The sequence below is a fragment of the Panthera tigris genome, chromosome D3, assembly GCF_018350195.1.
Source record: "Panthera tigris isolate Pti1 chromosome D3, P.tigris_Pti1_mat1.1, whole genome shotgun sequence".
In the NCBI taxonomy this organism is placed as follows: Eukaryota; Metazoa; Chordata; class Mammalia; order Carnivora; family Felidae; genus Panthera; species Panthera tigris.
In genome coordinates this window covers 14,405,743-14,418,723 of record NC_056671.1, presented here as the reverse complement: position 1 = coordinate 14,418,723, position 12,981 = coordinate 14,405,743, and the positions used below count along the sequence as shown (strand labels likewise).

Genomic DNA, 12,981 nt, shown 5'->3' with positions numbered 1-12,981 from the left:
GGCATTCAACAAAAATTACAAGGCCTGACAAGAGACAGGACCAAATGACTGAAAATAAATAGAAAAACAGGCAATAGAAACAGACTGTGCAGGTGACTACAGTACTGGAAGTAAACCAGGGCTTTAAAATAACCATGATTAATATATTTAAGAGAAACAAAGCAAGAGAAGGAGAAAATAGATGAAAAGAGTATTTTACTAGAGAATTGGAATTATGAACTTCATAGTCCAAGAGACTGAGAATATAGAGAACGCATTTGAGCTCCTCACCAGCAGAGGGATTTTGAAAATGCTGATTCAGATCTATATGAGCTGGAAAACCTTATGGCCCAGAGTCTGAGGGGGAAAAAAAAAGTCTGCCATCACTGGCTGTCATTCTCTGTACCTCTCAAGTGGCTTCCTTTAAGGGACACGTATTGTACAATGTGTTCTGAGTCACTCCGCTCCATAAACTCAGTTGCCTGGCATGGAGCTCTGTTTACCTGGAGAAAGAGGAGCCTTTTGCTAATTATCCTAAATACATCCTTCGAGCAATGTGTGTTGGGAATACTAGTAGTTAAGATGTTCAAGAAGTTGAAGCCTCTCTGGGATGACCTTTGAGTTGACACCAAGTGACAAGGAACCAACCAGGAGAGAACTAGGAAATGTGGTCTGGGCAGAGCGGACAGAGAGAGTAAAGAACTCTGAGGCAAGAATATGTTTGGTGATCAGTCAGGGGTGGACAAGCTTTTCTGGAAAGGGCCAGATAGCACATATTTTAGGCTTTCAAGTCACACAGTTCCTTCTGCAACTACTCACTTTTGCTGTTACAACAGTAAACACCGACATAAAAGGAATGGGTGGCAGTTGTCCAGTAAAACTTTATGGGCACTGAAATGTAGAATTTCTTCTAATTTTCACACGTCACAAAACCTTCTTTTGATTTTTTTCCCCCAACCATTTAAAAATATAAAAACCATTCTTAGCTCTGGGGCCATAGTTTGCTGGTATAAGGTCGTTTAGGTAGGCTGGTATCAGATCGTGGAGGACATTTCAGACATGGTAACAATCAGGTTAAGGCCAAGCCCCTTTCCCCCTCCAAATGGAAAGCCATTCGTCAGGGTAACTGCAGGCCAGGGTACCAAACCGGGGATGCAGCTTCCTACAGCTCACGGAAGATGATCAGGTTTGTTTTATTTTTTCCCATTCACGAGAAAGAACAAACGAACAAAAAGACAGGCAGACAGACAGACGCACACAAGGCTCAAGGAAGACGATCAGGTTTGTTTCATAACACACACACACACACACACACACACACACACACACACGCACACGCACACCGAGCCAGAAAGCCAGAGAGGACGTGAACAGGTTCACGCTGACGTTTCTCCAGCACGCACTAAAGGTTTCAAAGTTGGGTGCACACCTGCTCCCAGCCCCAGCGCACCTGCTGAGCGGTACTGCGGCCTCGTCTCGCGAGAGCGTGCCGTAGTAGTGGCCTCCACCCCCGCCCCTCCCCCTCCCCCTCCCGCCCCCGCGCCCAGCCCCCGAGGCCGGGGGCACTCCCCGCCGGCTGCCCCGCCGCGCGCTCCTCCCCCGCGCCCCCGCCCGCCGGCCCGCACGCACGCACGCCCGGTAGTAATTTCCACGCGAGCTCCGCGGCCCCGCGAAGCCCGCCCCCAGCCCCACCGCGCCCCGGCCCGCGCCGGGAGCCGGCCCCTCCGCGGGCAGGTGCGCGAGCCTGCGCGCGCCGCGGCCGCCTCCTCCCGCGGGTCCCTGGCGCGCCGGGCCGGGGCGGCTGCGCGCACGGCGCCGCTCCACCAACCCGCTCCCCGCAGGTCCCTCGCTCGCTCTCCATCCCTCGCCGGCGCTCGCTCCCCCCCCCCCCGCCCTTTGATTGACAGGCAAGATGTCGGTGTGGAGCGAGGCAGGAGCGAATGCAGCAGCCGTCACCCCCGGAGCCCGGCGGCGGCAGCAGCAGCAGCAGCGGCAGCAGCAGCAGCAGCAGCAGCGCGAGGAGGAGACAGCAGCCAGCCGCAGTCGCCGCCGCAGCCGCGGGAGCAATGCAGACAGCATCTTGAGGACGCGCTAAAGCACCCCAAACGGTGGACAATGCCGTGTCACTGCAACTGGGAGGGGGGCAAAGCAGATTTTTTTTGACATAAAAGCCAGCCAGCCAAAAATATATAAATTTGCCCTTCACGGAGCCGGTGTGTAAAGAGTGAGCGCTGTTTTCCTTCGCCTCCTCCTCTCCTCCTCCTCTCCTCCCCCCCTTCTCCTCTTTTTCCTCCTCCTCCTCCTCCTCCTCCTCCTCCTCCTCCTCCTCCTCCTCCTCCTCCTCCTCCTCCCCCCCTCCCTCCTCCCCCTCCTCCCTAAGTGTACAGACAGCATCACATCACCTGGTTTGCTTCTGAGAAACAGCATCTCTCCTTTTCAGGGACCAGAGACTCAGAGAGAGGAGACATTCTAATGGAGTCTGCTTGATACCCCAAAATAAAATAATAAATTTTGGCTCTTGTCCCCTCCTCCCACCCCACCCCCTCAGCCCTGTGTGAGATGTTGGGTTTCTTCTTCATGAGACATTGTTGAGAAGTCGCAGTGGTTGGAGAGCGTAGGGGGTAGACTACCTCTACTCCCCCCCCCCTCTTTTTTCTCTCTGGGAGGAGGAGGAGGGGAAGGGGGCTTGCCGAGCAAGCGATGGATGAGGAAAACATGACGAAAAGCGAGGAGCAGCAGCCTCTGAGTTTGCAAAAAGCCTTACAGCAGTGCGAGTTGGTCCAAAACATGATAGACCTGAGCATCTCCAACCTGGAAGGGCTTAGGACCAAATGTGCCACCTCCAACGACCTCACACAAAAAGAGATCCGGACCCTGGAGGTAGGTGTCGCCTATGGGGGGAAAAGGCAATCTTTCCTTCCCTTTCCTTGCTCCCCACCACCCCCTTTCCTTTGATTCTGTTTGTTGGGGGGGGGGGGGAGGGTGTGGGAGGGTGGCAGGGCGGGCACGATTTGGTTTTCTGTGATTTATCTTCTTTGCAAAGCCTGCACTGGATGTCCCTTGACTGTACCGCTGTCATCTACGCTTGGCTGGATGTTGGTAGTAGTAGTAGTAATTGTTATTCTTTATGTATTATTATTCCTGCGCTGTTATTATCATTTGCTTCCTCTCCGAGGAGTGAGTTCTCTCTTTTTTCCGCTTCTGGATTTGTTTATATGCCACGGGGGCTTGTGTGCTGGGTAAGACATTAAGGCGCTGCAGAGAACCCACGTGACCTTGCGCATTCTGCAGGTGGTCAAAAGGTGGTTTTTGCTCCCAGAACGGGGCTGCCTATAAATATAGACCTCTTCTGCTCTGGGCCTCCTTCGCAACTCCGCGATTGCTCCTTGGAATTTGTTTTTGCTTTTGTTTTTGTTTTATTTCAGTGATATACATGTCAGGAGGCAAGATGCATTAAAAAAAAAAAAAATCCCCTTTGAGCTACCCGTTCCTAAATCAAATCGTTTGATGCAGGGAGCTGTTGCAGGCCTGAAACGTGTAAAAAGATAACAAAAAAATATGCCTGGATCAGCACACACAAGTGGTGTAGGAAAATACTCTTGAATCTCCATAGGACGGTGAGGAGAGGGGTCGGAGGAGGAGTCATCGCTGGCGAGTTGTAACATTGTCTCCAACAGAACTTGAGGGGGAGTTTGAAGCAGTTTGGGGGGTGGGGTTCGATGCAAAGTTACTCAGACAGAAGATGGCAGAATTTATTTCTTCCGAAGGCCATTTGGTCAAAGGAGGAAGGTTTCAAGAGCCTTAGAAAATGTCTGGTGTGCACGTAATCACTGGGCATCCACGTTTGTTGGAAACATCCGAAGGGTTCCACTCACTTCTCCTTCAAACCAACCGTACACAGGGCTTGATTAAATTTGGGAACTCCTATTAGCTGGCATTTGCTGAGGGTGGTGGCTGTGGGGCTGGAAGCAAAGTAAAGGGGTTCTCCCTCTGGCGAAGCAGGCATGTGCAGTGCTGGGGAGGTTCCCTGTTTCCAGCCCACGAGTTTCCAAGGCCTGAACTCTTCAGCCCCTACTGAATCTTGGAGCCCTGTGCCTGGGTTCCAGCACGGATGAGCACCGCTGTCTGATTTACTTTTAAGTCTTTTTTTTTTTTTTTTCCTCCATGATTTTAACTTTGGTTGTCAGCACACAGAAAGGTCATCAGTTTGAAAGTGGAGTGTGTGTGTGTGTGTGTGTGTGTGTGTGTGTAATATGCTGTTTGCTACCCTACAATGCATGTCTGTGTGCCCCTGTCATCTGGGAAAATTTCCATCTTGGTGTGAGCAGTGCCCAGGATAAGATTCTGTTCAGAACTGCGGGTGGTGAGTAACTAAATAACTCAAAAGGGCCACCTGAGTTCTCTTCTGGCCCTTGGAGTCAGGAGTCCCAGGTGCTAGTTCATGTATTACTGTGCGCGTTTCTCCTGTTTTCTTTTCCTCTTTTCAACATGCCCCATCCTCTGATAACTCCTTGATGATGGTGATGGTCACAGCATATCCTGGACTCCATGGCTTCTTTTCTGCATAGAGGTTTTCTTTGCAAACTGGGGGATGGAGTTGCCGGAGGTTAGAGTTATTGGGAGTGCATCTGGGTGTTAGTTTCCTGGTTCCGGGATGCCACAGATCCCTGGTTTCGAGATTGCTCAGGGAAGGGTCTCCAGCAGTCAGGCCAGCTTCTTGCTTCTCAGGTCTCTGGGGCTGGGGTGGGGACACTGAGGAGGGGCTGAAGACCCCGGGTACAGCCAAGTCCTGCCAAACCTCATCTAGGCTTTGGACCCGAGGCTTTTTTTTTTTTTATCCCCCAAACTGTCACATTTTGTATGTTAAAACAGTCTGAGGGAGCTCATTGAAAATGCACATTCTCAGCCTCTAACCCCAGAGACTCTAATTCAGGTGGGACTGGCAGGAGGCCCAGGAATCTGCATTTCATAAATAGTCCAGGTGTTTCTGATGCATGTTTTCACATCGACACTTTGAAAAATACCACCATAATAGGAGGTAGGTGGCATATTTCTGCTCTTTGATGGTAAGGACTCCCTGCTCACAAACACTGGAGTAAGTAGTGAATTGAACAGACCATCCCTGAAAACCGTGATAATAAGCAAAAGTTAGTAGCGTGCATATCACCCCATATACAGCATGGACTTAGCCTTCAAGATGTGTACTGCATGGTTAGGGAGACAAGGCTAATAATAATATATGTGTGAAATAATGATGAAATCCAAACAGCAAATAATATGGGAGACAGCATGTAGGTCCATTAGGAACGTGTTCAAGCTACACGAAATGGAAAATCCAAGCGCAGTTTTAAAGCAAATGATGGCTTCTTTTTCTTGTATCGCAAGAAGTATGAAGGTATATGGCTGCTTGAGTTGGGTCAGCAAGTTAGTAATCTCGGGACCGTTGTCTCTTTGAGTTCTCAATGGCCTCTTCCTTTTGGTTGCAAGATGTCTTCTAAAGCTTTAGCTGTCTCACTCAGGTTCAAGGCAGGGAGGAGGGGGACCGGGCGAGGAGCAAGCAGGGATAAAGGGTTCATGTCTTTGTTTCGCTACCTACCCCACAGATGATGTTGAATTATCTCTTCTTGGCCAAAACTTGCTCAGATGGCCAGTCCTTGCCTCAATGCTGGGAGGTGGGGACGTGGGGACACCATGGTAAGTGGTTTAGATGAGTCATGGTCCATCACCTGGGTTGACTGGTTGCCACCCCATACATGCTGGCATGGAAGAAAGCATGAAGGGATATTGGGTGGATAGCCAACAACAAGGGCCATGGCGTGTTATCAGGAGGTAGTCTAGCAGAGAAGAAAGACCATGACCTTTGGAGTTAGACAAGTAAAGTTGTAAATTGTAGCTTTTCTACTTACTTTATCTTGGGCTAGTGATTTAAATTTTCTGACCCATGGTTTAATTTTTGGCAAAGTGGCAATAAAAGAATAACATTACCTATTTCAGTAGTTACGAAGATCGAAAGGGAGGACATTTTCAAGGGCCTGGTGCCATTTGTAACACAGCTGCAGGTGCTGAATAATTGATAGTCATGATGATGATGGTGGTATGATTAACATTACGTGGTGTGGAATAGATGACATGGAAGGGAACAGCTCAGATCAGGGGTAGAAAGGGAAGAGTTTGAACAGCATTTCTGAAGTGTGTTCTGTGGGTCCCTTGGTCTGAAAAATTAGCATTTTTCATTCTTCCGGCGAGTACTGAAATCCGGGCCCTGTACTACGTGCTGGTGGTCAACAAGTACTCTGTAGACAAAACGAATTCCTTGGAGAATTTGGCAAAGGTTGAGCGAAACAAAGGGAAACAGGCATCTTTACTGCAGAGACTTCTCAGAGCCGTTAACGATACCATCTATGTGCACGGTGACTCCGAGAGAGTGTGGAGTCTGCGGTGTTTCCTTTTTCCAAGGATATCCCTTGGGATTGATGTTCCATAGAATACACCCAGGGAATCATTTGGCAAAGCAGTTAGGGTAGCTCTCTTGGTTGGGGAGCTGGGGACCCTGAGCGCAGAGAAGGATGGGGAGAGCTGGCAGGTGGAGAGAGCTCGCTCAGCAAGAACAGCTAACCAGATAAAGGTATTTCACACCAGTTCGTGCCTTCGTGGGGCAGCTGAGAGACCAGTTGGTCTAGAATGGAGAGTACCTGATAGAATGTCATAGGAAATGAATTTAGGTCACAAACTCTTGAGATCTGACTAAGGACAAGGGAGCCAGACTGACAAAGTTTCACTCCTTTGAGGAAGGAGATAGAAGTCTTCAAAGGTTTTGGAGTGAACACAATAAAAAGTTGTTTAAAGGTTAGCCTGCCAGCAGCCTGCAGCAAGGGCCAGCAAACTCTTTCTGTAAAGGGACAGGTAGTAAATAGTTTAGGCTTTGTGGGTCATACAGACTGCATCACAGCCTCTCAGCTCTGCCGTTGTAGCGCGTAGCAGCCGCAGACGGACAGTTTTCCACTGCAGCTTCATTTATCGCCCCTGAAATTGAAATTCGATGTAATTTTCACATGTCACGAAATACTATTACCCCCCACCCCCACTTTTTTTATGTTTAAAAATGTGAAAACTATTCTTAGGTTGTGGGGCCTTATGAAAACAGGTGGTGGGTCAGATTTGGCCCAAGGGCTAGCTTCCTGATCTCTGACCTCTAGGGTGGATGATGCGGTTCTGCTGATCTTGCCCACATCACTCATGTGGTTGTGTGATCATCAGATGGCTCGCTGGGCTGGATGGCCCAAGGTGGCCTTGCTCACATGGCTGGTGGTTGGTGGGGGGACGTCAGTTTTTCTGCACATGGCTTTCCAAAAGGACAGCTGGATTCCTTACCTCGTGGAAGCAGCCACGTTCCAAGAGAACAAGCCCCTTTGCACAGCCCCTCTGAGGCCTCTGCTTCTGTAACCTTTGCCAGTGTCCCATATGCCAAAGCACGTTAAGTGGATAAGCCCAAAATCAATGTGGAAATGTCTATCTAAGGGTATGGATTCTAGGAGGTGTGGTTCATCGGAAGCCAATGAACAATCTCCTATAATAATGTAACAGCTATGGAAGAAAAAAAAAACCCCAAACCCCAAAATAAAACCAAAAGAGCATGGGAAAGAGGGAGGGTCATGGGATGGTCAGCAGAGGCCCCCTTGAGGTTTTACTGCTTGAGGAAGCAAACCAAGACGTATCTGGGGAAGGGACCAGGCAGAGGGAAGAGCAAATTTCTTGGGTGGGAACGTCCTTGGAGTGTCGTTAGAACAGCAAGCAGACCACTGTGGTTGGAGTTGAGTGGGTGGACGGGCAAGGGGTGAGGGACACAGTGGGAGACAGAATCAGGGCCCTGGTGATAGCTTTGATAAGATACTTGGATTTTTTCCTGAGTGTGAACGGGGAGGTGACTGACTTAGATTTTTAAAAGATCCTTCTGATTGCTTCAGGGAAAATAGACTGCAGGGATTAAGAATGGGGGCAGGGATACAGTTTGGGAGATTGGTGTGCAGGAGTCACTGTGCTTGGGACTATTAAGGTGGTTGGCGGGATGGGGCCGGCGGCTGGATTCAGAAGGTCAGGTGTGCACGAGGCGTTCATGAATCAGATATGGGGAAAATAAAGAAGGGAGGGTTATCCCTGGGTGTTTGGCTTAAGAACTGAGCGAATGGTGGTGCCTTTATTTGAAACATGAGGACTAGAAGTGGGATAGGTTGGGCTTGATGGTCAGGTCCTGTTTGGACATGTTCCATTTGTCAAGTAGGCAGTTGGATATTCCATCCTACAACTCTTGAGGAATGCTGGAGATACAAAATGCACTTAAAATGTCAGGAACAGCTTTTCATATCATTAAATATTATTAGTGGCTGCGTGCTATTCTATGGACGTACCGTAATTTAACAAATCCTATTGTCAGATCGTGTACATTTACAACTTTCTGTCATTATAAATAACGCCACAGTAGATATCCTTGTGGTTTGTAGCGGTCCTTTGATTCCAGCCCAATTGCTGAATCCAAGGCTATGCCAAGTTTCAGGACTTTTGGTAGGTTTTGCCAAATTACCTTCCCCCAGCCGTGTGAAAAGGGCCTGTTCCCCCCCATCCTCAGTATGGGTTTATGCTTTATTTTTTTGGTTGCCTATGTTTTGATGACTGAGAGCTCAGGGTTTAAGGAGGCAGTTGCTTCAGGTTAGAATCTCATTCTTCCTGTTTCTAGTTGGGAAGGAGCTGGGGACCTGTGGACATAAGAGGAATACTTGGTTTTCCATACAAAGCGGCCCAGCCTTACCCCCTTCTGCCTTGTTCTCATAAAGATATGGCAGGAGGTGGTCTCACAGCTCCGAGCTAGTGGCAGAAGTTATTTCGGAAGGGTTCACTATCCCATCTGGGTTTTTGGAACGGATCCCGTTAGGGAGCTTGTGATTTTTCATCCTCGAATGGACAGAATACTGAGGAGTCTTCCTCCTCCCTCCAGAGAATCGGTCATTTTCTGGGCTCCCACCCTCTGGGCCCCAAGTCTTGGGACCTGGCCTTCCTCCTTGCCCTCAGAGTGCTGCTTTGGAGCTGGGGAATGGGGAGGTGTCCAGAAGCTGAGGAAGACAAGGGACACAGGGCAGCTGCGACAGAGGATGGAGAAGCTGAGGGACGGGGAGGAGAAAGTCAAAGCAGGGACTCATTGTCTGCAGGGTTTCTGTGACCCTTGCAACATCTCTCCAGTGGGCAGTGACTGCCAACAGTGGTTGTTCCTGTTTTACAAGTGAGTTTACTGAGGTTTAGAGTCACTGATGTGACCCAGTGTGACCCAGTGTGGAGGTTAAAACAGCCCCAGATACAGGAAGAGGTTTACTGCTCTACTGTGGGCTCCCCAAAGGTGGCATGGCCTGGAAGGGAAGACGAGAGCAAACAGAGGGCAAAGGGGAAGTGCTGGTGATTGAGTTAATGAGAATCATCATGGTGGCTCCCTCTGCTGCTCATATACTTTGAGTTCATGGGTGACTTTATAGATGAAAACTATTGGAGAGAAACATAGAACCAATGGAGACAGAGTAGGGCATCCACAGAGACAAGGAAGAATGAGAAACAGAGAGGGAAACAGTCCTGAGTGGTGACTTCTGACTGAAATGGTATAAATGGTGTGATTCTATTGGTATAAAATACACACCAAGTTCTGACCTCTTAGTATGAAGAAAAGATCTTATGTGAAGGAAGATCTCATTAATAATGTTTTTAAGTTTCTTTATTTATTTTGAGAGAGACAGAGAGAGTGAGCAGGGGAGGGGCGGGGTGGGGGGGGGGGGAGGATCTGAAGCAGGCTCCGTGCCCAGAGCAGAGAGCCTGATGTGGGGCTCGAACTCGTGAACTGCAAGAGCATGACCTGAGCTGAAGTCGGATGTTCCACTGACTGAGCCACTCAGGAGCTCCACCATTAATAATATTTTATATTGACGACATGCTGCCATGATATTATTTCAGAGAGATTGGGTTAAGTAAAATTTCTTAAAATGAATTTCGGCTGTATCTTATCCCTCTTTTTTCCCCTGAGGCTACTACAGAACTTTAAATTACACAGGTGGCTCACTGTATATTTCAGCTGGACAGTGCTGCTTTTGGCCATTGAGGTGGTTTCTCTGTTTTGCTGTAGTAGAAATCTTGTTCTTGATAAAGACTGAGAATATGGGCCCCCCCCCCCAGGGTTACTAGTCAGCCATTGATTAGAGCAGTGGATGCATTCCAAAGACACATGCCCTGAGTTTCCCTGGATCAGTAGGAAAGTGATATGAAGGCTCAGAAATAATAACTTAATTGAGTCTCTAGAAATTTTCATGGATTCTTGAAGTAGTATAACTTAACGGTTAGGACGGCTTGGGATCCATAGTAAGATTGCTTGGATTCCAGCCTGAGTTCAAGGTACACTAGCTAAGTAACCTTGGGCAAATGAGCTCTCCTTTCTGAGCTTCAGTTTCCTGGCTTATAAAATTGGGATCACTTTGCATAGGATTGTTATGCTGATTACATGGGATCTTGCATTAAGGAGTTGAGCCGAGCGCCTGGCACAAGGCAAATGCTTAAAGGTTGTTAACTTTGATGGGTTTCATGATCATCCCCCCATCCCCGCCAATAGATTGGCTTGGGGAGGTTAGGGGATCTCAGGTATCCAGGGAGGTGCCACCCTTGAGTGTATCCTTCATTTATTCAGTGGATCTAACTGAACTCCCAATGTGTGAGAGCAAGGAGTGAGAAGAAACCCGTAGAAGCCTTCCATCCTTCCATGGGATGACGGCACACCTGCTGGGCTGCAGGTGACGTAAGGGAACAACATTCTGATACTAGGTATGGATCTTTGAATTCGCCCACAGATGACTCACTCCCCATCAGTGCCTGGCAGGCTTTAGTCTTTAAACCGTGTGCTCAGCTCACCTCCAAGCTGGATAACAGTTACGGGGTTGGGCCTTGTAGCTCCTGAACTTCTCTTAAGCTTATGAGGTGAAGAGAACGGTGGTATCCAATTGCTCGAAAATCATATTCTCTATATTCTCTCAAGATAGAAGGATGCTTAAGGGGTTGGCTAGGCTTACCTTTTGGCCAGTGTCCAGCGTGGTGATTTGGGGTGAGCACTACCTCCTATGGTGGCCTCTTAAAAAATTCATTTTTTAATGGCAGTAAAATATACATAGCATAAAATTTACCATTGTAACCATTTTAAAGTGTGCAACTTGGTGGCACAAAATACATTTACAGTGTCGTGCAACCATCATCGCTATTTATCTGCAGAACCTTTTCATCATCGCAGATAGAAATCCTGTGCCACTGAGCAATGAATGACTCTCCCCAGCTGCATGGTAACCCTGCTTTCCTGTCTGTACGAATTTGACTATTGGGTATCTCGTGTGAGTTGAATCGTATGCCCTGTACCTTTTGTGTCTGGCTTCTTTCCCCTGGCATTATGTTTCTAAGGTTCATCCACATTGTAGTAGGTGTCAGTTCTTCATTTCTTTACATGGTTGACTAATATTCCATTGTATGTATAGTCCATATTCTGTTTATCCAGTCATCTGTTGATAGACACTTTTGAGTCGCTTTCACCTTTTGACTATTGTGAATAATGCTGCTTAGAAACTTCGATGTACAAGTATCTGTTTGAGTCCCCGCTTTGAATTCTTTTGGGTCTGTATCTAGGAGTGGAATTGTTGGGTCATATGGTGAATCTCTGTTTCATTTTTTGAGGAACTGCCGTACTATTTTCCACAGTGGCTACACCATTTTACGTTTCCATTGGCAAGGTACCAGGGTTCCAATTTCCCTACATCGTTGCCAACACCTCCTATTTCGGATTATTTTTTCATTAATTTTTTTAAAATTATAGCTTTCCTACTGGGTATGAAGTGGTATCTCATTGTGGTTTTGATTTATAGTTTCCTGATGACTAATGATGTTAGGCATATTTTCATGTGCATATTGGCCATTTGTATGTCTTCTTGGGAAAAATTCAAATTCTTTCACAAGGGCAGCCTTTTGATTGGGGTGAGTTATAGTGGTTGGAATTATTCTCTGTCTTTTCAGTTGAGTCTGCTCTCTGATGACTTAGATCCTGTGGCTCTAGTCTCTGGAGCAGAGAGAATGAGGCCACTCCTTCTTCTGGCTGAGAAAACAGCCTCAAGAAGAGTCTGCATCTAAGATCTGGAACCCACCAGGTAGAGACAAGAGATAGCTGTGCGCACAGACTCCTGACAAGTCTCTGGCCCAAATTCTGCAGCCACCACCTCTCTGCTGTATCCTCTGTTAGTTCCAGTACAAAATTCCAGAATCTTGGAGTCATTGGCAATGGCGAATTTCCCCCTTTGCGTGTGCACCTCTCCTAGCCAGAGAATCATGCTTCTAAGAAGTAGTTGTGAATGTTTCTCTGTGTGCTCATCCTCAAAGGCGCTGGCATGGTGCTTGGGCGGGGTTGGGTGGCTTGGACTCCAGCAGTAAGGGAAATAGGTATAGAAAAGAACATCAATCAAGTGAGGGCATTCTGGGACTTTATTAGTTAGGAGGCAGAGCACATTTAGATGCCCCTTTTTGTATTTTTACCTTTATCTGGCTTGGAGAAACAGAGCTTTGTGATAAACCCTAAAAGCAATATTATTCTTTTAATATGTTGCTGGATTTAACCCATTAATATTTTCTTGAGGGTTTTTGTGTCCATGTTTATGAAGGATGTTGCTGTGGTTTCCTTTTTTTGTACCACGTTTGTTAGTTTCTGTATCAGGTACACTGGCCTCATAAAATGAATTGGGAAGCGTTCCCTATACTTCTGTCTCTGGAAGACATTGTGTACAATTGGTTTTATTTCATCTTAACATATTTTAAATGCTGGTAGAATTCAGCAGTGAAACTATATGGACCTAGAGATTATCCTTGCTATTTTTGGGGTGTGGAAGTTTTTGAACTATCAATTAAATTAAAAAAATTTATTCTTGGGGTGCCTGGGTGGCTCAGTCGGTT

At 47.5% G+C, this 12,981-nt stretch overlaps 1 protein-coding gene across 5 annotated transcripts in view; it reads left to right on the top strand.

Moving 5' to 3' along the window:
- KSR2 (kinase suppressor of ras 2) overlaps window positions 1-12,981 on the top strand; it is a 436,218-nt gene that overhangs the window by 640 nt on the left and 422,597 nt on the right. For all 5 annotated transcript variants that reach the window (XM_042961772.1, XM_042961770.1, XM_042961771.1 and 2 more), the window contains exons 2-3: window positions 1,887-2,203; window positions 2,420-2,859. In XM_042961772.1, the coding sequence (XP_042817706.1) occupies window positions 2,680-2,859 (180 nt within the window). In that variant the 5' untranslated portion in view covers window positions 1,887-2,203; window positions 2,420-2,679. The remainder of the gene's footprint in view (window positions 1-1,886; window positions 2,204-2,419; window positions 2,860-12,981) is intronic.